The following is a 27,278-nucleotide window of genomic DNA, read 5'->3' on the forward strand; positions in this document are numbered from 1 at the left end:
GTATAAATAAATATTTTGGTCTTGTTCCTGATTTTAGAGGAAAACCATTCAGTCTTTTTGCCACTGAGTATGGTGTTAGCTGTGAGTTTTTCATAGATGGCTGTTACTGTGTTGAGTAGTTTCTTTCTATTCCTAGTTTGTTGAATGTTTCTGTTCATGTAAAGACACTGAATTTTGTCAAATGTTTTTTCTGCCCCAATCAAGATGATTGTGTAATTTTCCCCCCTTCATTCCGTTAATGTGGTATATTGCACTATTGATTTTCATACATCAAGCATCTCTGCACTGCAGGAATAAATTCCACTTGGTCATGGTGTACATTCCTTCTAATATGCTGCTGAATTTTGTTTGGTAGTATTTTCTTAAAGATTTTTTCATCAATTTTCATAAGGGTTATTCTTCTGTATTTTCTTTTCTCTTAGTGTTCTTGTCTGGCTTTCGTATCAGGGAAATGCTGGCCTCTTAAAATGATGTAAGAAATGTTCACTACCCTTCAGTTTTTTAGTTTTTTGAAGGATTAGTGTTATTTCTTCTTTGTATTTAGTAGAATGTTACCAGTGAAACTATCTGGTACTGGGTTTTATTTTGTTGGGATGTTTTTGATTAGTGATTCAATTCCTCACTAGTTAGAAGTCTATTCATATTTTCTATTTCTTCCTGATTCAGTCTTGGTAGGTTGTATCTCCAGGATTTTGTCATTTAATCTATTCTGTCCACTCTGTTGGCATGCAGTTGTTAATGGTGTCTTCTTATAATCCTTTATATTTCTGCAGAATTGTTAGTAATATCCCCACTTACATTTCTGATTTTAGTAATGAATCCTCCCTCTTTTTGTCTTAGTCCATCTAGCTAAAGCTTATCAATTTTGTTGATCTTTTTGAGGAATGAACTTCTGGCCTCAGGGATTTTCTTTATTTTTTTTCTATTCTCTGTTTTATTTATCTCCATTCTAATCTTTATTTTTTCCCTTCTTTTTCCAGCCTGGGGACTAGTTTGTTCTTTTTCTGTTTCCTTGAAGTATAAATTTAGATTGTTGATTTGAGATCTTCTTTTTCCATGTGAGCATTTACAGTTACAAACTTTCCTCTTTGCAGTGCTTTCACTGCATCCTATAAATTTTGGTATGTTGTACTTTCATTTTCATTCATTTCTACATGTTCTCCAATTTCTTTTGTGATTTCTTCCTTGATCCATTGGTTGTTTAAGAGTGTACTGTTTAATTACCACATTTTTGTGAAATTATTTTCTGTTTTCCTTCTGTATTGATTTCTAACTTCAATTTGTTATGCTTAGAAATGATCATTTGTATGATACTAATCTTTTAAAATCTATTGAGACTTTTTATGGCCTAGCATATGGCCTAACTTAGAGACTGTCCCAAGTACACTTGAGAAAAATGTGTGTTCTGTTGTTGGGTGAAGGGTTCTGTATTTGTGTGTTAGATCTAGGTGGTTTATTGTGTTGTTCAAGTCCTTTGTTTCCTACTTATCTTCTGTCTGGCTGTCTATATTACTGTGGGTGTGGTACTTAAATCTTCAACTATTATTGTAGAACTATATATATCTCCCTTTAATTCTGTCAGTTTATGATTCATATATATTTTGAAGGTCTGTTATTAGGTTTGTAAATGTTTATAGTTGTTATATCATTTTGCTGTGTTGAAACTTTTATTAATATATAATATCCTCTTTTGTCTCTTTGGACTTTTTTATTTAAGTCTGTTTTTTATGCTAGTATATCCTCTCAGCTCTCTTGGTTATGATTTACATTGAATATCTTTTTCCTTCTTTTTTGACATAAAGTTGTTATGCCACTTTTAATAACTTAATGATGTTAATATGGGATGCATATCTATATGTTAAGGGAAGAGAAGAAAAAATAAGCTATTTCTCTATCATTTTTAGAATATTTGTAAGAATTTTCCAAGATTAGTATTTGAACTGTGAAAAATTTTCTGTTTAACTTTTATAAAAATCATGCACATTAGAAAAGACATATTAGCTAGATACATTGGGATATAAAAATACAAGCTCACATTAGAATAGGTATAGAATTTCAGAAAAAAAAATATTGTTAAGAAGTAAAACTTAGTCCCATTTCTCATCTTTACCCTGACTTGAACAATGATGGTGCTTTAAAAAATCTTCCCCTGTGACATTTACATTTCTGCCTTATGTCAAAGCCACTTGTCATACATGACTTCTATGACAGTAGCTTCTCCATCAATGACAGTATCTTCCGGGTGTGGACCATTTCCAATGGGGCTTTACAATGTACACTGGCCACAGCAGGCACTAAATTAATTATAATGTTATATGGAAATTTTGAAAATAGTTATATTGTTCTGGTTTTATGATTTAAATTGTGAATGGACAGTAATATATACATATGGGCAAAAAGTCAAACAGCATACCAGTAGTAATCAGTGAAAAAAAATCCATCAAAAATCCCTTTTTCTCAGCCATTTCTACATGCCTTGGAAGAAGCAACTGTCACTGCAAGAATAGAGATATTTTCTGTTTTCCTTCTCTATTGATTTCTAACTTCAATTTGTTATGCTTAGAAATGATAATTTGTATGATACTAATCTTTTAAAATCTATTGAGACTTTTTATGGCCTAGCATATGGCCTAACTTAGAGACTGTCCCAAGTACACTTGAGAAAAATGTATGTTCTGTTGTTGGGTGAACAAAATTATGGTTAAATTTTAAAGTGTAATTTATGAAAGTTCATCATTTTAAGTAAGTTTTCAATGGCATTCTGTTACAGGAGAGAAAGAAAGAATAGCCTAAAGGAAGACTTGGATCTTAAAAAAAGTTTTAAGAATAAACAAAAACATTCTAAAGCAGCCGTATTTTAAAGCCATGTTGGTACAGCAGGTTACTGTGAAGACACATTCATATGGCTGAGAGTTGAACCGTGAAATCCATAACTTTTTTATTTGTGCAATCCCATACTGAAAGGATGTAAACTTAATAGTCACATTCATCTTCCCATTAGCTGGAATTATTTCTGAAGTTTGCTCAATAGTAAATGCCTAATGAGACTAAATAAAAGCAGTATGAAACTCAAAATCTACAGGGCAGCTGCATTGCAAAGGAATAACTTATTTTTTTGCTTTCAACAATTAGAACATTTGATAGATTTATAAATGAGGGGAAGTCCAGCACATTCATGATGGGATGGGCATGGATGGAAATAAGTAAAGTGAACACAGATGCAATCATATAGTTACTGCCACTCATCTGGAGAAAATGTAAGGTGACTATTAGGGACAAGCCAGGGACAAGGTGTGTTCCCTTTTCACATAGTTGATCTGAAAGTATTTGGTTTGTGGGGTTAAAATGTGAACATTTATGTCTTCATTGGAAATGCTGGTCAGATACAGAATCTGTTTGTGTTGCTTTTGTGGTCCATAACCTCCAAAATACAATATGCCAGGTTTTGTCTGTATGACCTTATTATATAGGAGTTTTGCATAAATCTTTGATTCTAGGAGGTGATTAGGTACTCCTGTTGTTTTCTTGGGCTCTTCTACTAGGCTCTTCAACAGGAGGGGTGATACATTATTGAATGGTCCTTTGACATTCTTTGGTTCTTTGCTGGGGATTTTCACTGCTGTCATTTTATCACGAAAAATGGAGTCTTTTTTTTAGAGCCAAAGGCCATTTCTTCTCCTCCAACCCTGGGCAGAATGACTTGTGGCTGGACACCCACCCAGGCTTCAGCCGGCTTCAGCAACTTGGTAGGTAAGGGGACCATCCCAGCCCAGGTCTGAGCCTCTCACACTGTGGTCGTTTCCCCACAGAACATCTTTTTTTCCATCCTCTCACTCTAAATCCTTTTGTGTCTTTGACTCTAAAGTGAATCTCTTGTAGACAACGTATAGTTGGGTCATTTAAAAAATAACCGTCTAATAAAAAAAAATAACCGTCTATCTCTGTCTTTTCATTAGCAAGTTTAACCCATTTACATTTAAACTATTTACTGTAAGTTGAAACTTGCTTCTGCCATTTTGCTGTTTTCTGTAGGGTTTATACCTTTTTTGTCTTTTATTTCCTGTGTTACTATATTATTTTGTGTTTAATTGAAACATTTTCATTTCTCTCTGACATTTCTCTCTGACACAACTATAGTGTGTTTTCTCTGTAGTTACCATGGGGATTACATTTAACTTCCTAAAGTTATAACACTTTAATTTTAATTTAAATCAGATTGACTTAAATAGCATACAAAATCTCTTCTCCTATACATCTCTGCCTCCACCCTCTTTCGGCTATTAATGTCACCAATTCCATATTTATACATTTTGTACCCCAAATAATGACTAGTAATTATTTTTCTATGTATCCGTCCTTTAAAACTTGTAACAAATAAAAAGTGGAGTTACAAGCAAAAATTACAATAATACTAGTTTTACAATTGCCCTTGTACTTATTTTTACTGGAGACCTTTATTCCTTCATATGGCTTTGAGTTCCTATCTGCCATTCTTTTATCTCAACCTGAAGGATTTCCTTTACTATTTCTTGCAGGGAGGTTTAATGCTAACAAACTCCCTCAGCTGCTTCTTATCTGGGAATGTCTTAATTTATTCCTTGTTTTTGAAGAGTTTTACCAAATATAGAATTCTTAGTGGATAGTTTTCTTTTTCAGCACTTTGAATATCTCAAATCCCTGTTTTCTGGCTGCCATGGTTTCTGGTTAGAAATATGCTGATAGTTTTATTGGAGGTCCCTTGTATGTAATTAACAACTTCTCTTACTACTTTTAAGATTCTCTTTGTCTTTCAACAGTTTGATTATAACTTGGCTCAGTGTGGATCTTTTTGAATTTATCCTGTTTGGAGTTCACTGGGATTCTTGGATTTGTTGATTTATATCTTGCTTCAAATTTCAGAAAATTTTAGCCATTATTTCTTCAAATACATTTCTGTTTTTATGCCAATACTATATGTTTTAATTACTATAGTTTTGCAATTTAGTTTGAAATCAGGATGTTTGATGCCTCCAGCTTTGTTCTTCTTAAAATTGCTTTGGCTCTTCAGGGTCTTTTGTGGTTCCAAATTCTAAGATTGTTTGTTCTATTTCTGTGAAAAATGCCAGTGAAATTTTGACTGGTATTGCATTAAATCTGTAGATTGCTTTGGGTAGTATGGACATTTTAACATATCAATTCTTCCAATCAATGAGCATGGAATATCTTTCCATTTATTTGTATCTTCTTCCATTTCTTTCATCAGTGTCTTATAGTTTCCAGTGTACATGTTTTTCACCAACTTGGTTAAATTTATTCTTAGATATTTTATTTTTTTTGATGCAATTGTTTTCTTAATTAATCTTTCTGGTAGTTCATTGTTAGTGTATAGAAATGCAACTGGTTTTTGTATGTTGATTTTGTATACTGCAACTTTACTGAATTTAATAGTTCTAACGGTTTTTTTGGGGGAGTCTTTAGGATTTTCTATATATATGATACCAAGACATATGCAAATACAGTTTTACTTCTTCCTTTTTGATTTGGATGCCTTTTATTTATTTTTCTTATCTGACCACTCCAGCTAGGACTTCCAATACCATATTGAATAAAAGTGGCAAGAGTAGGCATCCTTGTCTTTTCCTTGATTTTAAAGGAAAAACTTTCAGCTTTTCTCCACTGAGTATGATGTTAGCTGTGAGCTTTATTATGTGGGTTTTATGGTCTTTATTATGTTGAGGTATTATGTATTTTAATTGTTGTAGGGTCTCTGTGTTGTAAGAGATCAGCCCTTATGTGTAAACTTAAGTTCTCAGGTCTTTTCTGAACCTGCAACTTTCTCTGAGCAAGTGTGATGACTTTTTAAATTTCCACATAAAGCAGTTACTTTTGACTGCCCAATCCTTAAATGTCAGCCAAACCTTTCCCTGAAAGCTGCAAGCCTTCTAATAGACTTCATAGTTTCAAAATAGTTACATCAGACAGAATCTGCCAGTAAAACTGTTGTCTAGGTGGAGGGACAGATGGCTGCAGCTTCCTACTCTACCATCTTCCCTGAGGTCTCCCTGTATTCCATTTTGGAAGAGCTTGTCATGAAAAGCATTTATATATTTATATAATTTATATGACTAGTTAAAGAAAAATGCCATGTTTTATAAAAATCTGCTTTATAAAATTAATTACATAAAAAGTGAGAGCACTAAAATCAGAATTCAGTTCTCATTCAACAAAACATCCCAGTGGGGACAGGGTGTCATACGTTGTACAAATTTACGTCAGTGAATGCATTGTGCTGATGCGCCACAGCCAGCTTACCAATCGAGCCTGCTCCATATCCACTCTCTAAAATCCCACATACGAGTAAATGGCAAGAGTAAAGTTTATCATTTCTCAAGAATTAGTTTAAAACTTTACTCATACACTTCATATATTTTGGTAATCACTAGACAATCCTGCATTAACATACTAATTTGAGTCCTCATCAAATGACTTCTATGAGATGGGAACATCAATTTAATTTAGTGAATGTATTCCAGTATCATTTTGAAAAACTGTCACTACATTGTGTTGGCCATTATCATAACCGAATAAAATCATAACACAGCTATGTAGTCAGAATTTTAATTTTTAAGTATCCTTCATCCATATTTACTTATTTAACATAATAAACATCTCTTTTGGTTAAAGGTCTATCTCATAATTGCCATTTCTCGGAGAATAGTCACCAATACTCACGGTCAAAATTCCAGGGTTAGGCCTTGTCTGCACTAAATGTCCTTGACCTCCCATATTTAATCTACCCAGGGATGGGCATCTGACCTAACCTGGTCCAATCAAATTGCTTTTCCCAGGGTTTAAATCTAGAAGAATGCAGAGATGAGTAGTTGTTGGACAGTCACACTATTACAGTGTTTGGGGAGAAACTTCACAAATTTGTGCTGCTCAGGTCTTTGGAGATGTGCTAGATATTTCTCTTCTGACTTTTAGTTGTTTTATTTTTCCTTCAATACTGTGAGATAGCCCACTGTTCACTACCTGCCAGAAAACGGCCCTTTGTTGTACTCTGCTTTAAAACCCCAGATATTTTCCATGATGGTCTCATGAGATGACTTGTGATTGCTCTAAGACCTTCCAGACAATATAGTTTATCTTTGCCAGACACTCTATTTTTTATCCATTCTTGCAACAGGAGTGGCCAGTTCTGACCAACAATATATAAGAGAAGTTTTGCAGGAGGGATTCTGGAATGGCTCTGCTTCTTTCTGGTCCCGAAGGCCGGCACTGTGCCTGGAACTGCAGCAGCAGCAGCAAGATAAGGAGTAGAAAGAGAAAAGGGACCAGATGCTTGCTGGGCCACCCAAATCTGAGCTCACTGACTCTGGACTTCATTGCACCACAGAAAAATAAATCCCCATTTCTTTAAGTTGCCTATTAGTTAGGGTTTTTATTTACAGTTGCAAACATTCTTATCTAATGCTCTCTGGTAGGCTGAATAATGGTCCCTCAAAGATGCCCACATCCTAATCCCTGATACCTGTGAATATGTTGTCTTACATGGAGAAAAGGACTTTTCAAATGTTGTTAAGATTAAAGACTTTAGGATGGAGGGATTATCCTGGTCCAATCGAAACATGTGAGTCCTTAAAAAAATGGAAGACAATTAGAAGAGAAGAGTTGGTCAGAGAGATGTGGTGTGCAAAGGATTCAAGCTGCCAATGCTTTGAAGATGGTAGAAGGAAAACCTCTAGAAGCTGGAAATGGCCCTCAGTTCACAGCCAGCAAGAAAACATACACAGCCTTCCTACCATGGCAGGGACTGAATTGTGCCAACAAATCCATGAGGAGGAAATAGATTGTCCCCTAAAACCTCCAGAAAAGAATGCAGCCTGCCAACACCCTGATTTTAGCCCAGTAAAACCCATGTCAGACACTAACCTATAGAAATGTAAGCTAATAAAGTTGTGCTGCTTTAAGATACAGAGTTTGTGGTAATTTGTTTAAAAAGCTTAATTTGTTGTCATGGTAATTCATGGTAATTTGTTAAAGCAGCAATAGGAAACTAATACGTACATGTAGTATCATACCAATAAATTTATCTCCCCTAGAACTTAAAAGAACCTCCAGTAATTCACAAATTCAGTTTTGTAGAATCAAACCCATTTATTCTCTGAATTAAAAGGGAAATATGCTTTCCGCAAACCTCTGGATCTGTGCCTAGCTGTGCCCAGCACTCTTAGCCTGGTCAGTCCATGCTCTAAGAAGTCAAGGACACTCCAGATTGCTATCTGCTGTTCTTCAGAATCAGATCTGGAATTGTGGTTCTGTTTGTTGCTTACTCCACCAACTTAGATGAACTCAGCTAAGTGAAAGACAAATATTTAGTAGACATTCTTCATTTAGCAGAATTGGAATCAAAGTAGACTACTAGAAATGCCAATTGATGAAGTAAAAAACAAAAAACTCTAATCTCTAATTCTATTAATTAGTTCAACATATGGGAACGTTGTTAACAGTAAAAGTTAAAAATAATTTTGTTATTTAAAAATAGTCAGAATTCCATGTCAGGTTGTTCTGTGATTATCTCTAATGAAATGCAGCATTATGAGTAGTTATGCATAAAACAGAGGACGTTCACATTAGAATACTGCTTAAGTGACAGTGTTCTGAAGACAGTGCACATGCTGCCTGGGTACAGATATTACTCTTGATTATACACATGATTATGGGGAGTTACAGTCTTAACTTCAGTTTTTAATTAGTTAACATGGGAGTATAACACCTGCATCACAGAACCATAAGTATTAAATAAGTTAATATATTTAAAACACTTAGAAGAGTTCTAGCACATAGTAAGTACTTAATAAATGTTATATTTATTATAACTCAATGAACATATTATGAAGAAAAATATTAAGTGAATATTTCAAGAATCTTCAATGAGCTTCACCATTCTGAATTGGCAAGACTATTTCATTTTACATTTGGACATCATTAAGGAATAATGTTGCTTTCTTATTGGTTAGGATGCTTTTAGCTTCAAGTGATGTAAAACTCATGTCCTAAATGTCCTTAAACTATAAGGAAACATATTATTTATCCAACAATTCCAGTTCCACTGCCTTTCCTTCTAAATTTTACAACCAGTTTATTGATTTCTACAAAGAATCCTTCAGAGATTGTAAGTGGGATCATATTGAATCTATAGACAGACCAATATGGGGGAAATTTGATATTTTAGCAATATTAAGATTTTTCATTCATGAACATGGTATATGTTTCTATTTGTTTAGATATTCTTTGATTTCTCTCATCAGTGCTTCGTTCATTTTAAACATGCAAACCTTGCAAATATTGCATCAGACTTACATCTAAGTATTCCACATTTATTGGTACTATTGGAAAAGTAACATTTAAAAAAATTTTAATTTCCACTTTTTCATTGCCATTTTATTTTTTAAAAACTGGTATTTTTACATTGATCTTGTATCTGTGATCTTGTTAAATTCATTTACTAGTTCTAGCAATTTGTTGTGTATTACTAAAGATTTTCTATGTAGGTAATCATTCATCGACAGAGACAGTTGTATTTCTTCCTTTTCAGTCTGCGCTCTTTCTCCCACGCTCTTTGGTGCATTGGCTTGGGTCTCTAGCACACCAAGTAGGAGTGGTAAACATAGACATCTTTACCTTGTTGCTGCTCTTAAAGAGAAGACATGTGTTTTTCACTATTAGGGTTGATGTGAGCAGCTGGTTTTTATAGATGCCCATCTTCAGGTTGAGAAAATTCCTTTGTAATCCTGATTTTCTGAGAGTTTTACCAAGAATGGATACTCAGTTTTGTCAAATATTTTATTTTGGATCTATCTAGATGGTCATTTTGTTCTTTAGTCTATTAATATGGTAAATTTCATGGTTTGAGTTTCTAATACTGAACCAACATTGTGCTAATAAACCTCACTTGGCTGTGATTTGTTTTACTTTTCATAGATTAGTGGATTTGGTTTGCCAGGATTTTTTCATTTGCCAGAATATTTTGTTCAGGATTTTTACAGCTACATTCATGAGTAAATTAGCCTGTTGTTTTCTTTTCTTGTATTGTCTTTGGTTTTGGTGCCAAGGCAATGCTGGCTTCACAGAATGGGTTACGTGCTCTCTCTCTATTTTCCGGAAGACTGTAAGCCTGCTATTACTTCTTTGGTACATGTTTGGGATATCTGCCTGTGAAGTAATCTGAGCCTGGCACTATTTTGTAAGATTTTAAAGTTTATTGTGTGGTGATAAAATATACATAAAATAAAACTTACCATTTTAACTACATTTAAAGGTACAATTCAGTGGCATTAAGTACACTCATAATATTGTGCAACTATTACCACTGCCATTCCATAACTTCTTATCATCTCCAAACACTAACTCCCCATACCTCATTCCCCCATAACGTCTATTCTATTCTCTGTCTTTAAGAATTTGCCTATTCTAGGTGCCTCATATCAGTGGAGTCATACAGTTTTTATTGGGAATCTTGAGATGTACCATGTGTGTTTATTCCACACCCACCACTTCCATCCTCTTTGGGTCATTCCTTTGTTTCACTTTTGTGACTCCCTCAGCTTTTCCTGCAAGACTCTGTCTTAATCATCTGTCACTGGTACCTTCCCATCCCCCAACACTTATTACAGTACTTTATACAAAACTCCATAACTGCTTGTTTAAAAATTATTGAAATAATATGCTTATAACTATGACCTAATCATGGTTGTATTTGCTTATCTCTCATACCAAATGTAAGAAGAAGAAGAATTATTTTTAGAGGAATCAACCTATTGTGATTTCTGCTGTAAGATACTTAACAAAAATTCGTATGTGATGTGGCTCTAACTTTTCTACTTAGATAGCCCAGAGGCATCTGAAATACGTGTGCAAAGAGCGTAGATCATTTTCCCACAAGCCTGTTCCTCTTGTGTTTCCAGGCTTTGAGGGTGGCGCCACCACACATGCAGTTTCCCAGGCTAGGAACCTGGGAGCGGCCCTGTGCTCCTCTCTCCTCTCCGCCTCCTACATCCAATTAGTCTTCAGGTCCTGTGAATTCTTTCTCCTCTCTTCCTTGACCAGCTCCCTTTTCTGCACCCCACTAGCCAATCTCTATTTAGGACTCTCACCATTTCTCACCTGTCTTCTGCATAGGCATTTTAGCTGATCTCCCCATCTTCAGTCTCGTCTCCTAGACTGACATTCCTCCCAATGCCCTCAAGATGCTCATTCTAAAATCCACATCCTTCAAAGACACCCTGTGGTCTCTGAGGAGTCCAAACCTCCTGACATGGCAAATGGCCATGCCTCTAATCTGGCCTTGCCTCCTTGCCAACCACGTCTGGCCTCTCCCCACTCTGTGCTCTGTACCCTCACCTCGGTAACCACCTCAGGTCCCCAAAGCTGCCACTGTCTCCCCTGACAACATGCCTCTGTGTCTAGCATACCTTCTTCCAGAGCCAGCCAGCTGATGATTGTACCCACAGGGATGCAACCAGGCCTGGAGGCTTTTGAGCAGGGCAAGCCTGAGTGTGAAAGCTGCCCTAGCCATTTATTCAAACCATGAACCTAATTTTATCTGTAAAAAGGGTTTTTCTTAAACTTGTTTTTAATCTAAATATACTTCATTATCTAGAAACAATAAATAAAAAGGGTCTGGTGGTAAAAAATGATAACAACACAAATAGCTTTTATTATGGGCCAGTAGGATTCTGAGTACTTTATTTATACTAATTCATTTTTTATTCTAGGTGTAGTTCAAGACTCACCTCCTCTGTGTAGCCTTTCTTGCTTTCTCAAGACTTGATTACATGTCTTTGCTGATCATTTTCTATTTGTCCCCCAGAGTCATTATTATCTTTCTCTGTCCTACAGCTGCCCTAGAAGATGACACCTGTACCTATGGAGCACATCGCTTGGCTCCTCTGCTGGCTGCCAGGTGGGTTTGGCATTTGGGTGAGGTCAGAGAGCTCTGGAGAGAGAGGCCAGGGCATCTCCTCCCCATGGTCTCCCAGATCAAGTCCTATTTCTGACAGAAGTTGCTTCCCTTTCTGTACTGGTTTGCTAGGGATGCTCCCATAACAAAATACCACAGTCTGGGACAGCAACATCCCTTATTTCTTTAAATGACAGAGTTTTTTCTCATAGGTCTGGAGGTTGGAAGTCCAAGATCAAGGTGTCAGCAGGGCTGGTTCCCCTGCGGCCTCTCCTGGGCTTGCAGATGCCACCTTCTCCCTGTGTCCTCACGGGGTCTTCCCTCTGTGTGGGTCTGAGTTCCTAATTTCACATAAAGACACCAGTCAGATTGGATTAGGGCTCACCCCCGTGACCTCACTTTAACTTAATCACCTCTTTAAAGGCCCTGTCTCCAAGTACAGTCACATTTTGAGGTCCTGGGGTTAACACTCCAACATATGAATTTTGGGGAACACAATTCATCCCTTAAACCCCCTGCCCATACAACTGTAGCTCCAATCGGGTGGCCCGCTGCCACAACTCCAGCTCTTCCTCTGCCCTACAGGCCAAGGGATGGCCAAGTTTCCCACTGTACTTGTCTCCCACTGCCTCAGCAGCTCCTTCGGGCTTTCTCAATCTCCATACACCTTTCAGGAAGTGATTCTGCATGTGGTTGCTGGACTGGCTCCAGCTTTTTGCTGAGACATGATGCAGGGCCTTCTCTGTGAGCAACCCTAGCCACCTTCTGTCTCCTGCCCCAACACTTAGCACCTAATATGGCAACTGTCTGACTCCTTGCCCATGTTCCTGATGGAGCTCCAAGTTCCCTGGGGGCAAAAATCATACCTTTTTATTTTTGCATCCTCAAGGCCTAGTCTGGTGTCTAGCATAGAGCAGGTGCTCAGTGCTGTAAAGTTTAATCGCTGACCATTCCCCCCTGCCCCACTTTCCCCCAGCACCTCTTTTCAGTCTTACTTTTTTATTCCCTAACGCATTGTCTCTAGATGATAGGAATAGCTGCCTAAGGGATCTCACTGCCCCTCATCGCCCTGACATCCAGCACAAAGGACAGATCACTCTCCCTGAAGTTCAGTTCTCAGAGAGATGAGGCAGGGAGGGCATCCACTCCCAGCCTGGACCTGCCTTTACTCTGTCATGCTCCCGCTAAGCCCGTCAGCAGCACGCACTTGCCAGCCAGAAGGCGCCTGGGCTGCCAGGCTCTGTGCTGCTGCTCACATTTCTCCACCCGCCTGAAGTAGCTGTTCCTCTTGCCTTTGGCTGGAATCTCATCCAGCCTTTTAGGGGTGAACCTCCAAAACATCACTATATCGTGGTACTGACCCACCAAAACAAAAGCAGCCTGTAGCAGGAGCAGGGTTCAGGTCCTGGAGGCTCTAAGATGTGTGGGGGTCAGCCTTCTTATTGCTGGGTAGTGGGAAGGTGGAATCCTGGCAGGGGCCTGGATACCAAGGAGGGTTCTGGGACTGCTTATCTGTGTGGCCCTAAGAAAACACCTGATGTTGCAGTGCTTCAGGTGCCAGGTGGCTTAGACTAGACTGATCATCTTCACAGGCCTGTCAAGTTCTACAATTCACTTTTCTTTATTATAGTCAAATTTGGATTACTGATTTAGCTCATTACCAATCAGCTATCTCTTAAGGCCAGCTTTCCTCAAGAAACGTAGGAAAAAAAGGTTTCCCTCCACAAAGCTGAGTATTTCCCAAGCCTGTGTATATACATATAATTGTGCTGCTTTTATTTATTTGCAGGTTCTCTAACATCCAAAGACTTCCCTTGAAAATGGTACTTGTGAGAATCCCATAAAGGGCAAGGTTAAAGGTAGGGATGTTAAGAGGTGAGAAGCTACTAAAAGCAGTTTTGTTTTGTAAGCAGGAGCCAGTCTGGTACTGCCTTTATCATGTCTGGCCAAAAGGCACCTGCATCATTCTCTATATTACAACACTTCTGGGAATGATGCTTTATGAAGCAAGAGTCCCAGAAGGTGGCACTCAGACAGGCCAATCTTATAATCCTGGCTCTAAATAACTGAAATTGTTGTGCTTGATACACATGAGTGTGTATGTTTGGAAACAACTTGCATAGCAGAAGTACAGAACCATAGGATGCTATTTCTATAGAAAAGCACCACCAGCTGAGGCAGCTCTGAGTTCTCTCTTCAAAGGTCCCAGAGTAGGCTCTTTACAGACACAGACTATACCTCATGGCATGGAAATTACTTATGCAAAAGTTCCTCTTTCCCATGGACTTATAAATAAATGCAAGTTAAATGAGGGGGCAGTGTTTTTATTTCTGCATCTTCACTTTCTGGCACAAAGTCTAAGGCATGGTAGGTTTTCATTAAATGTTGGCTGAATGAATAAAAAAGCCACCTTGATGCTTAGAGATGGGATGTGCACAAGGACATTGGGGCCATGTCACCTGAAGAGCAGTGACTGTGCAGAGGACAGCAGGCAGCTGGGTGTTCAGAAAAGAGACATTAACCAATGTGCTTGTGTACTCAAAACCCTCTACTTTATGAAAATCTAACCACTCTTACAAGAATGTCTATTTCCTTTGAAATAAATACTTTTTCAAGCATTGTAATCTTTTCACTTTAAAATTATAAGGAAAATCTAGTAGGTTCTCATGGTTCTTCTGAGATAGTTTCTAGGGAAAATACTCAAATGGAATCTACCCCAATTATTAAATTGTTTTGGGAAAGATCAAAATGTATCTTTCTCCAGGGAGAAATACTGACATTGATTTTTCTTCAGCCCACATCTCCCTTCTGGAAAGTATCAACTGCCTGCCACAACTTCTAGGGAGAGACCAGTCACTGCCCTGTACACCAGCAGCTGATCACTGCTTAGCCCTGCCCAGGAATGCCAGGCAGCTGGTCCTTTTCAACATTTCACACGTGGACCTATTGGTAAATAAAGAGGAAGGTGTTTAAATGCTAACTAAGTGTTTCTTCTAATTTAAAGCTCATGCGTGTTTTCCTGAAATACACCATCGCTCTAGGGTAAGCAGCTGTCCTGGATGTCCGGGACTAAAGGGCTTTCTAGGAGACAGGACTTTCAGGTTTAAACCCAGGGAAATGCTGGGTGAACCGGAATAAGTTGGTCACCCACATAATAGATGCTTTCTACCAAGTCAGAGAACCAAATTGTCCTCTCTTTTTATGTGATAAGTAAACATCTTACAAATAAGAAATTCTACAAAGTTAAAAAGAAGAGAAAGTGACTGATGCAAACTAACCATCTATTTCTCTAGGAGCAGCTAAAGAGGGCCAACAGATTATTGTCCTGACCCTGTGAAACGGTTACACTTAATAACTAGTAGAGAGCATAGTCTGTTTAAAGTAATTCTGCTGACCACTTGGTTAGACGTGGTACCTTGGCAAGCCCTGTGGTAGTCAGCTATATAATCCTGGCAATCAGAAGCAACCTTTAAACTGACTCTGAAGTTCTAGAGTTGCTATTATTCAAGAAAAGGAAAAAAACAAAAACAAAACCACACACACTTTTATAGCAAAAAAGAAGCTTCATTCCATAGCTTGAATAAATTAACTGCAAGGCAGAGAGGTTCCTGCCCCATTTGCTTGGTTGTTACAGCTGCGACAAAATAGGGAGGATTTTAAAAGTGAAAGCTCATCTTAAGTCGTAAATATTTTTAAAAGCATTGCAGTGAGCAAAGGAGCCCTCACATCACTCTGTCTTATCTATCAGTTGTCTGTCTTTCTACTCATCCATTGAACTTGCCCACATGTTGGGCTGCCCTACAAAACCTCAACAAGCAGGAGGGCGAACTGCCATTTAAAAGTCACAGAGCTTTCGTCTGTAAAGATAGAGATCTCATGTCACCTTCAAGATGAAAAGCTGCCTTTGGCCAGGAAAAGTACCATCAGGTACCTTTTAATTACAACAGAGGCAAAATAAGCACCCCCCTTGCATTTTGGAGCAGAATGGAGGAGAAATTGATGACATTACAAAGCCAAATAAAAATGTTTTTAGATCTTCTAGTCATATAGTGTACAAGTTGTGTGTCGCTGAATCGGGTCAGACTCTGCCTCCAAGTTTCTTACCCTTTTTAGAAGTTACTGAGTACATGAGAGTGAGAGAGAAATAGGCCTTCCCCTCCTGTGAATCAAGGGCACCTCATGCGGCAAACCCATCATCTCTGCAGCTGCGGTTCTGCACTGGGCACCTGTGCAGACCTGAAGGGGAAGCCCAGCATAGAGAGAACACCCTGGTCAGATGAAAATGGTAAAGCTGGCCTTTGACTGACATGCTGGAGCTCTAGGTGAGATGTCGGCTGAGTGGGCACGTGGTCTCCACAGACCAAAAGGGGTTCAGGGAGAAATCCAGGCTCCCTGGTCTGTTGTTGAGCCTGAGTAGTGCTTTATTTATGATGGTTTTCTCATAATGCACAGGGTTTTCTTGATGAATGACTAATCAAATTAATGATAAATATTAACAGATGTAAAACCCAACAGAGTGTTAAATAGTGACACCATTCTGTCATATGAAATGGATTTCCCCTCTCACAATAAGTGAAATTTCTCTTGGGACATTCCATTCTCTGAGGAAACCCCCGCTCCTGCCAGGCCCCCACCCAGACAAGATGTAATGCCTCAGATCCAGTTCAATTTCTGTTTCACAAAAAGGGTGAAAACAAACAAACAAACAAACAGAAGGAACCAATAGAGAGCTCTTGACTAGGGAAGAGCTCTAAAGGAACATTCAGCAGAGGGCGGCAGGATTTTGGAGGCCGCTGTCCTTGCCCTATCAGAGCCAGGGCTTCTTTGGCCGGCTTGCCCACGCCTTCACATGTGGGCTGTCCCTGGCCTCTGCAGAAATCTGATGCAGAAGTGAGCCCCCAGAGGGTGGCTGGCCATGCAAAACGATGAGCTCCTCTAACCCAGTTCGCTTGGAGAACCACCCCACCCTCTCCTAGATTGCAGGCCATGGGCCACCGAATAGGGTTTTAAGAAGCTTTGGAGACCATAAGCACAGTGCTACATAGAAAGCAGCTGGTCACAGCTCCTGGCTGTGTCTCTTTGTGCCCAGGTGAGTCAGGGTGAGAAAGAAAGGCCCAAGTTGTCTCTTGTACCAGTCCTGTCAGACACAGATTATAAAGACCACTATCCTACTGACTCTAAAAAGACATAAGTGGTTCACATATCAGCAGCTGTTTTGTGCTGGGATCATCAACTATGAAAACTTAAGGAACCTGTGTGTTGTCTCAGGCAGATCTTCCTTGCAGAGTTAAGGAAGTACATTGGTTAAGTCAACCATTCCTGATACGGAAAAATAACTGCAGCTAGCCTGCAAGATGGATATTCACAAACCAGGAATGGTTTCTTAACCAAAGCTCAAAGAACAACATGCTGTCAAGGGTGGAGCTATGGAAGTCCTGGACTCGGCCAACTCTGGCTGCAGCTGCAAACGAAGGGCCGAAGACCCACTCCCCCTACCTCTCTATTGCCCCAGTGTGCCCTGCATCCATTCCAAAAGCAAAGGACAATGGGACTTTGGTCACCCCCAGATCCCAGAGCCATCCCACACAGAAACTGCATTGCTCTCGAAAAGGAGAGAGAGGTAGCTGTGGTGCGGTGGAGTATCTGGCATGAATTATTTGTGAGCTTCACACCCAGACAAATGCAACAGACTCATGGCTGTGTTTTTTCTCCTTAATCAACAAACATCAGAATATTTCCCCACATACTAGGAATTATTTTAAGTTTTGGATGATACTACAATTGACAACAACTGGCCCCATCCTTGCAAAGCTTACACTTTTGAAAATTTGGTGTTTTGACAATACACAGACATATGTATTATGACTGTAGGCCAGCAACAGTGTCACCTTCCACCCAATTTCTAGGAACCAGGGCTCTGTCTTATTTCCCCCGTGCCTGAAGCTCTGCTCTATAACTCCATTCCTTCCCCACTGGCCTTGCGTGCTCTGCCAACCTTCCCAGGAATGCTACCTGCTGACAAAGTTCATTGACTCCCAACTGCATGCCTGCCAGCATATGTCCATTTACCTCCAGTCAGAAATTTCCAACCCTGTCTCTCTGCCCTGCTCACCTACCTGAATATCCATGCCTCCTGTCCTGCCCTGACTCCATCGTCTCCAGATGCCTGTACTCTGAGATCCAAGCTCCCCAAACTTCCCAAGCAGAAGGAGGATACCATGTTCATCATCTAGCTTGGAGGGCTGGAAATTGGTGGTCTTTTAAAGGCTGAAGTCACTAGGGGGCCCATCTCATGGTCATGCAGCTCTGCAGGGCCCCAAGTAGACCAGATCCTCTTTCTGGACAGTTCTGGAGAAACAGATGTTTTGTGCTTTTGCTTTGGTCATTCTAGACTCCACCCTTCTTCTTCTTTCCACAATTCATTAGGTTCTAGCTTTGTTTTACTTTCAGTCATGCTTTGGCTAGATGAGCTCACCATTTTAACTTCTTGTTCATAATTTATTCTTATTAACAGTGTAGCCTAAGATTTTGGCAAAGGACAAACAATATCTACTAGTATAGATTTAACTGGTTATCTAGTAGAAGAAAGAGGGAAAGAGTGGCAGAAAGAAAGAGAGAGATTTCTTCCCTGTAAGTTCTCATCCCTGTGGCTCCATTGTACAGATAATAGTAGCAGGAGGTACATTTTGCTTTCCAAGGGCTGGAGACATTCCTAGTTGTCAACTGAGGGGGGAGGCTACTGACAACTAGTTGTAGAAGGCAGGGATACCACTAAATACCCTCCCCCCACCCTCGCTCCCAATTATCCGACCTTTGGTGTCAGCAGTGCCAAGGGTGAGAAACTCTGGGTCACAGTATGTTCAAAAGGCCAAGGAAGATTACATAACTACTACTCACTTGGGCAGAAATTTATCTCAATTCTCTGAAATTATCAGTAACACTCTTAATGCTCTGGCTGACTCTGTGGTTGAGCTTCTGCTTGTGGGCTTTTACACACACTCCTACGTTAAAGTTCAAGGGCATTGCTCACTAATACACCACTAACCGCTTTGATAACTTAACCAAATGTGTATGGACTCAGCAGGACCACATGACCAGTAGACCGATCCTCATTATGCACACACAGAGGCTTTACTTGTTTGGGAGTTGTTGCCAAAATTTGTAGTGTTGGCTATGCTGAGAGACAGGAAAATGACAGAAAGGAAAGTGGAAGTAAGAATCTTACATGGGGCGAAATTCTACCAGGCCTATGACACCTTAAACATTTTATGAATGAAAGAATGAAAATGGATAGATTCTACTTTAGATGTTAAACATGCCTGTTTCCTCTAGGAGTTCTCTTCTTCCCATAATCAGGAGCTACAGGAAAGAAAAGAAGGAAGACAGGAAGGAGCGTGGAAATGGGCAGGTCACCTGTTCAGCATGATAGCTGAACCTGAAAATCTCTGAGTTGGGACTGGGAGGGTGAAGAGAAAGGAAACCAGCATTATTGCTACATTAGATTAGACTTTCCCTTTTCCTTTAGCCACAGAATTGCAAGATGTGACAAACTAATATTTGTTTAGTTATGATGGAGAGAGGTGGGGTTGGGTTCCAGAATAGAGTGGAGGGGGTGCAGGAAGACAGTTTCTTATGGACAACTCACATTCTCACCCTCCCCCCACAAAACACACACACATAGAACAAGTTCTAGAAACTTGACTCTTTTGACTTTTGGTTTCTTTTTTTCTCATTTAACCAAAAGGAAACATTTGAGGATTTGAAATGAGCTCTGGGCATGTGGATCTTCTAGGACCATAACGAATGTGGGCCAGAGTGCCAATTTTGCCTGTTGGGAGATAGGCATGGTAGGTTCCAAGCCTAGGAGAGATTGTTAAGCAGATGATCCGAGCTAGACAAGTTTATAAGAAGTGAGTAAGAGAAAGGAGATGTTCCAAATGGATGGCAGAAGAAAAATTGGGTATGGATCTGTCATTCATGGGCAAGTACCAACTTACGAACTGATTGTGTTCTTGAAGGCTCATTTGACTGCTAGAAGCAGTAACATACAAGTAGTGTGGAGGGAAAGAGGAGAAATAGCTCATTGCTGGATACCTTCAAAAAACTCACAGTTCAATGCTCTCATTTTAAGGAGGAAAAACTTGTTCAGAAATGTTGATCATCTTGCACAAAATCATTCTGAGATTTAGGAACAGAGTTGGTCTTGGGATTCCCCAGGCAGTCCACTGCTCATTCTGTGTTGTCTATAAGCAGGAAGGCAGCAAAAATAATGATTGGGAGGAGCAGAGAGGTAGGATGGGAGTAAATGGGAGGAGGGAGGAAGTGAAGATGGCAGGAAGAAACATTCCCAAAGGGGGAGGAAGGGTGCTGCCCAGTCTGGGTCCCATCGTGTCTACAGGAGACAATATGGGTGCACACTTAGCAAGGGCTCCGATGTGTGGGGTCCCGGTATCCACTGTTGACCAGAAGATGAGGAATACAAGGAGAGAAATGAATAAGATGGAACCTGCAAGTTCTTTTCAAACTGTCAGCATTCCTCAGAACCTCACTACTGTTTTCTCAGCCCCTTGGAATTCATTAATTTATTCAACAAATATTTACTGGACCCATATTTTGTGCCAGGTACTGTCCCAGTTCCATGTAGCTGCAGTAGTGAATGAGACAGACAAGGTCCTTTTCCTCTGGAGGTTGCTTTCTAGGAAGCAGATAAAATGTGGCAAGTAAATATGAAAAAATAAGACAGTGTGAAATAATAGTGACCGATCTACTTTAAATTGGGTGGTCTGGAAAAGCCTCTTTGAAAGGGTGACATTGGGCTGAGACCTCAAAGACAAGAACCAGCTTCACAAAGAGTTAAGGACTGACATCTCTGGGTAGAGAACACACCTATGACAAGTGCCTGATCCGGTGTGGCAGGTTCAGAGGGTCACAGAAAGCCAGACTGGCTGCAACTTGGTGAGCAGGGAGGAACAGATGAAATGAAATGAGGTCATCAGGGTGACCTGGCCGTGAGATTAACGCATATGTTCATTTAACAAACATTCACTAAGCGCCTACTACATGCAGGGCACTGTTGAGGATATAAACAGGAAACGGAGAAACCCCTGGCTCAGGGATTCTGAACCCAGGGAAGGAGTCAAAAGTTGGGTAAGGTGATGGAATATTCAACTTCACAGTTGTGCTACAGGTTAGAAGGCGTCCTCTGCAAACAGAACTGGGTCGACACCACTTTCCTTAGCAAGGATGGGGGTCCTTCCTTGAAACATTCCATCAACACGCCCGTGCACCTGCTGGAGCCAGGTTATCATCTGAAGAAAGGGACCCAATAGGCGTGCAAAGGCCATATCATGAGGTCGGAGAGAAGCCCGCTGATCCCCCAGGCTGGGGAGGTCAGGTCCCCCGAGACATGAGTCACCGAGCCCACCTTTCCCCACCGGGCGAGCCTTCTCGGTATTCGTGGGTGGGGCACGGCCATAGGAATCCCCCAGCCCGGCCTTAATCTGTCGCACTCAGGAAACTCGGGCAGGGAGACCATGGCCAGGCTCTGGTTAGCACCTGATTCACGCAGGCAGCCCAGGCGGGGCGGCGACTGCTCGGAACAGGCGCCGAGTCCCCAGAGGAAAGGCCCGATCCCGGGCGCGGGCCGTGACGCGCGACCGGAGAGGGGCGGCGCCTGCGCGACCCCCGCCGGCCCGAGACCGCAGGCGCGCTGGCGCTCCGTCCCCGCCCGGGCGGCCCGCTGCAGTCCGGGGCGGCCGCCGGGGGCCTGGTCCGCGCGGTGAGAGCGCCTGGAGCCGGGGCGGGGCGTGGCCGCCAGGCCGGCCCGGCCCCTCCCCGCCCGCGCGCCCGCCCGCGCGCTCGCGGCCCGCCGCCATGGGGAATGGGATGAACAAGGTAACGTGCGCCCCTCTGCGCGCGGCCCCGGCCCCCGCGCGGGCCCCCGGCCCCAGGGCCGCGGCCCTGCGCGTCTGCGCCGAGAAGCGGCCCGCTCTGTGCCGGCGCTCAACGGTCTGCGTGCCCGGAGGCCTGCGCTCGCCAGCGCCCCCCGCCCGGCGCCCGAGCGGCCCCACCCACACACTAGCAAACTGTCCCGCAAGGTGGCTGCTCTGCTGTCATTTCCTCTTTCTCCTCAGATTTGCTTCTTTCCTGGGCACAGATAAGTTCTTTTTGTGCGGAGAAGTTGACCTGCCTTCGCCCGTGTTGTTTTAAATATGGGGGCGTGGGTGTGTGTGGACAGACTGAGGGCTGGCTACCCCGGCCTCTGTGACTTCCGCGACAAGGGCAACCTGTGGGTTCATTATGCCCTCTAGAAATTCCGCGTTGCCCCCACTCCTTGCTCTGGTCCCCACCCTCTGCCCTGCGGGTTCCCCAGCCCCCTGCCCTGGCTGCGGGGTGGTCTGTAGTTCGCGTCCCTGGAAGGTGCCCGTCCCACTCTTGCAGTTGAGAGTTGTCTGGGGTGTACCCTCTAAAACACGAGGTGAAGGATGCTGTGATCTGGCACTGCTGGTTTAAAGGGAAGACTTACAGGACCTGCAGAGTAAAGACAAGGACGTCTTCCCGGGTCTCCGGAACCGTCCTGGGTCAGAGATTGTTTCTGGCCTCTGCCTCTACACTGTACTCCACTCGCCCTCCCCTCCACACACACTCAGTGGGCATAGCTGGTGGCTAGAACAATGTGGCTGTTCTTCTTAATTTGTCACCTCACAGCTGTTCGCAGGGTTTGGTTTTTTTCAGCGGGAGACTTGTAAGTGGGGTAGGGAGAGTTAGGAGTCAAGGTGAGGAAGGTAAAATGCGAGGGGGTAGTGCTGCGGGCCGCTCGAGTCTTCACCCGCCGGCAGTGTGTTGTGTTCTGGAGACCCTGTTTACGAAAGAACTATTGTGGGTTTGGGGCCTGTGTATCTGAAGATTTTTGGTAACCAGATTTGTAGTTCCTGTGTGTGAGTTTTTTGTGGATGGGCAGTGATCAGATTTGGAAACAGACTATTTCTCTCTTGGATAAACACTTGGGTTTTGTCCACATTAGCACTGGAATCCCTCAGCACCATGAGCCGCCTTTTTACATGAAAACAGATTAGTAAGGGCGCTTTCACAAGTTTGTGGGCTTTCTTGCCTTCTTGCCTTCCCAGTAAATGTGGATTCTCTCAGCTTCCCTTTGGTTCTTTCACCATTTTTTTCCACTTGAGTTGCCCACTCACCAAGTCTTTCAGCATTTAATATGTAGTATTTTATACTATAATTCAAAGAACTTATTTAGGAATAGAAATGATTGCCCAAGGGTTCAAAATTAATTTCAGGTTTTTCAGCAAAAGTAGTCATATTCATATCACGATTTTCACCTTTTCAAAGGAAGTAATAAATTTCTTAATTATGTTATTATCATAACCATCTCATATTGTAAATATAGCCACCTAGCTACAAATCTAGACAGAAACTGTGTGTAGACAGATTTACAGATGTCATTAATTTAGCAAATATTTATTGTGTATTTACTATTCCCCAAGTGTGCTATGCTGGTTGTGGGGGGTGGGGATGTACAGTGGTAAGTGACAGACACAGCACCTTCGCGGGACCTATAGTGTAGACCAGCGATAGCCCACTGAAGTATAATGTGAGCCATAAATGGAATGTAAGGCTTTCTAGTAACCACATTTTTAAAAAAAGGTAAAATTAATTGTAATATATTTTATTTAACTGAAACATATTCAGGATATTGCCATTTCAACATGTAACCAATATATATATAATTATTCATAAAATGGTTTACAGTCTGACTTATTTTTTTGTACTAAGTCTTCAAAGTCTGGTTGCTTTATACTTAAGTCACATCTCATTTAGGAATAGCCACATTTAAGTACTCAGTAACCACTGTAGCTAATGGCTGCTGTATTACGTAACACAGGGTGTGTGTGCGTGTGTGTGTGTGTGTGTGTGTGTGTGTGTGTGTGCATGCATGCATGTTTGTGTGAGGGAGAGCAGAGAGAGGGAGGGAGGGAGAGAGCAGACACAGAGCAGGGAGCACTGGAGCCTCCAGAGGATGAGCCAGGGGCTTTGGAGAGGGTGGATAAGGGGGTATGAGGAGCACAACCTGGAAGGGGCATTCAGTCCAGGCCAAGGATTCTGCTGGGGTACAGATGTTTTAGGCTGAGATCAGAAGGACTTGTTCAAAGTCACAAGGTTAGTTGGAGAAAAAGTAGATTTCTGGAAGCCAGAAATTAAAAGCCTTAACTAGTTTGCTCATGCATTACTGTGTGACTAGGAACTAGGCTTCATATTTTCTCATCTATTAAAAGACAATGGCTGACTTGCAGAATCAGTGGAATAATTACAAGGTGCTAAGCGTAGAAATGCTTTTCTAAGAACATTTATAAATGAAGATATACAATGACCTTGGAACTAAACACATAATTTGCAGTTTGCATACCCTGGGGTACCTTGGACAAGATTTCTTTCCAACCCCACCCAAGCTGGCCATTCTTGGACAGAGAAATTTATGAACTAAACAATGTAGATTCTCTACTGACTGCTCTGGGTATAGCAAGTTTTATTTTTACTGTATTTTTAAATTTTATTTTAATTGAAGTATAGTTGATACACAGTTTTATATTAGTTTTAGGTATAAAGTATAGTGATTTGACAATTTGACATTTATCTACAAATTATTTGACAATTATCTACATTATGAAATGCCCACCACAGTAAGTGTAGTTCCCACCTATCACCATGTAAAGTTATTATAATATACCCTATGGTGTACTTTATAGCCTCATGAGTTATTCATTTTATAACTGAAAGTTTGTTTAGTACCCTTCACCTATTTCACCTAACCCCATACCCTCATTCTCCTTTGGCAACCACCAGTTTGTTCTGTATTTATGAATCTGTTTGTTTTTTAGATTCCAGATACAAGTGAAATTATATGGTATTTGTCTTTCACTGTCTGACTTATGTCACTTAGCATAATACCCTCTAGGTCCATCCATGTTGTCCCAAAAGGCCCAATTTTATTCTTTTTTTATGGCTGAGTAATTAATGAAATCATTGTTATTTCATTAATCTTAAGCAGTACAATACCCTGTTAAAAACAAAAATCCAGTGTCTCCAGCCAAGCATTATGTCAGAGAAATCAGACCCAAATGCTTCTCCCTGTGCGTGTTCTTCTGATCAACCTGATTAACCTAAGTGTGGGCTGAAGTGTCATCATTTTAGGGCAGGACCTTTTTCCTCCACTCACTGCCCGGTTGCTTTAATTCCTCTGGTACCCAGATGTCCAGTCTAGTGGCCGCTTCCTTCCTCACTGTTGTGTCCTCTGAAAGGACATGGATGCTGTCCAATGTTTCATGGGAAACTTGCTCATGGAGATGGGAAGAAGACACTTCTGTTGGTGCATCACTTTTCCATGAGAAGCCCTGTGTTGTGAAAGAAAGAGGGGCAGGGCTATGAGAAAGCCTGAGTTGGGGTGCCTCTTCCGTGCTGCTGCTTCCCAGGCATGATCTTGAACAAGTTGCTTAATGTTTTTGTGTTTGTTTCTTTATCTGCCTCAGTTCATCAAGATGGTGGTTGACTTATCTCATCTCCTTATTTGCTCTGAAATGAATATAGTGGTAACTCCCCCAATGACTACCAAGATTCCTGGAAGAAGTAAATGAGAATTTGTTAGAAGATATTTTTGCAAACCGAAAAGTGCAAATAGACACCGCTATTAGTGTTCTTGAATTTGTCCCATCAGTGATCACAGTGACAACATCTGCCTTGGACATGGCTGACATTGTTTTAGGATAGCTCTTTTCTCCTTAGGCAAATAAGGGACTATAGTTGAGAAAGGAGTGCAGTTCAAGGCAAAAAGAGCCAGGGCTCCTCTCAGCTCTGCACTGTTGAGTTTTGGGGCTGGCGATTTTTTGCTGTGCGGTGTCCTGAGCATTGCAGGAGGCTTAGCAACATCCCAGATATCTACCCACTAGATGCCAGGAGCACTGTCCCCACCATTGTGACAACCAGAAATCTCTCCAGGAGGTGCCATCCCCTGAGAGTTCTCCACTCAGAATCTCCTGTGGTGATCTGGAGCTGGGTTATTATCAAAAGGTGGAATGGGGCCTAGAAGCTGGAGAGGCACTGTATTAGCGGCACGGGTGTGGGTGGCTGGACGACCTGTGCTGTTAGATGCCACTGTTTCCTTAAGGCAGCCCCTGAGTTGGCTGCCTGCATAATTCATTCCTCTGTCCATTCTCCTGCTCACCAAATTATGGGACTGAACATCTGCTGTTATCAAGATGCTAGATCCTGTAGTGGAAACTAAGTGCGAAAGACAGGAAAACTCTGCTGCCCAAATGGGTCCCGGGTAGCTCACAGAGAAGTCGGTCTGTGGGAGGTAAGTATGGCTGTGGGGCTGATGGACACAGGGAGCTGATGTCTTCTCCTCTACACCACCGTCTGAATAGTTCTCTTTTCAACATTACAGTTTTATTTCGTCTTGAAGGAACAGATGTTTAGGGCAATGTTCTAAGTAAACACGAGAGTATTATCAGATTCTTTTATGAATACAAACTGGTTAAGTCCATGGCCAAATGACATTGAGAAAGTCTGTGACATTTAACCCTTCAGGGAATCCACCAGAATTCTCCCCCTCACCCATGGTTTTGAAACCCAGAAAGTCCTTTGTGACCTAGGAAGAATTAGCATTCTCCCACCTCCATGGGCTTGTACTGCTGTTTGATCAGGAGTCGGCCCTCTTACATCTGTTTGGGGAGTGTTCTCAGATTCCATGGCATCCTGAAGTACTAAAAGAAATGTTGCAAAAATAAACTCAAAATATTTCCTGCTTTAGGAGCAGTATCCTTTTGAGCTCAAGTGCTTTTTTTGCAGCCAGGAAGTTGACGTTTTGCATTTCAGTGTGTCCATGTCAGTTTGGTGTGTGTGTGGGGGGGCATCCACCCAGAGGCACCATCACCCTTGGGTACCTCCGTGTGGTCTGCGAGCAGCTCTGTGGGAGTCGGCCTGCATGTCCTGTCCCCTGACAGTCGTTTATGGGAAATAATCTTTTGTGACCAGCGGAGTGCCAGAGAGCATCTTCCCTTCTGTTTCATCACTTTTTGTTCAGTGGTTACCTCTTCATGGGCTGCACTGCATGACAGGCTTTTGGGACACAGCAGGGAATGAGAAAGACGGGCACACCCCCTGCTTCAAGTTCAATCAAAAAAGCAAGCAAATGAATAAAGCAGCTTTAGGTGCTGGTAAATATGATGAAGACAGTGAGAGAGGGGATGTGACAGAGGGTGGCAGGGAGCATGGCGGCTCTTAGGTGCTGCCATCACATAGAGACCAACATGACAAGGAGCCAGCC

The 27,278-nt window shown here is 41.5% G+C and overlaps 1 protein-coding gene and 1 long non-coding RNA gene across 5 annotated transcripts in view; one reads left to right on the forward strand and one right to left on the reverse strand.

Moving 5' to 3' along the window:
- Positions 1-11,700: 11,700 nt before the first annotated feature.
- Positions 11,701-22,593, reverse strand: LOC140846658 (uncharacterized). The gene is made up of 3 exons (XR_012125995.1): positions 22,467-22,593; positions 18,058-18,289; positions 11,701-12,282 (listed from the first exon to the last, which is right to left on the reverse strand). It is a non-coding gene; the product is annotated as an uncharacterized lncRNA (long non-coding RNA).
- The window catches only part of DUSP22 (dual specificity phosphatase 22), a 53,208-nt gene continuing 46,916 nt past the window's right edge, over positions 20,987-27,278 (forward strand). For 3 of the 4 annotated variants that reach the window (XM_073224050.1, XM_073224052.1, XM_073224051.1), the window contains exon 1: positions 20,987-21,088. In XM_073224050.1, the coding sequence (XP_073080151.1) occupies positions 21,002-21,088 (87 nt within the window). In that variant the 5' untranslated portion in view covers positions 20,987-21,001. Of the gene's footprint in view, positions 21,089-21,509; positions 21,836-27,278 lie in introns of those variants that run through there. The other variant, XM_073224053.1, reaches the window with a different exon arrangement.

Source organism: Manis javanica, chromosome 16, assembly GCF_040802235.1.
Source record: "Manis javanica isolate MJ-LG chromosome 16, MJ_LKY, whole genome shotgun sequence".
NCBI lineage: Eukaryota > Metazoa > Chordata > Mammalia > Pholidota > Manidae > Manis > Manis javanica.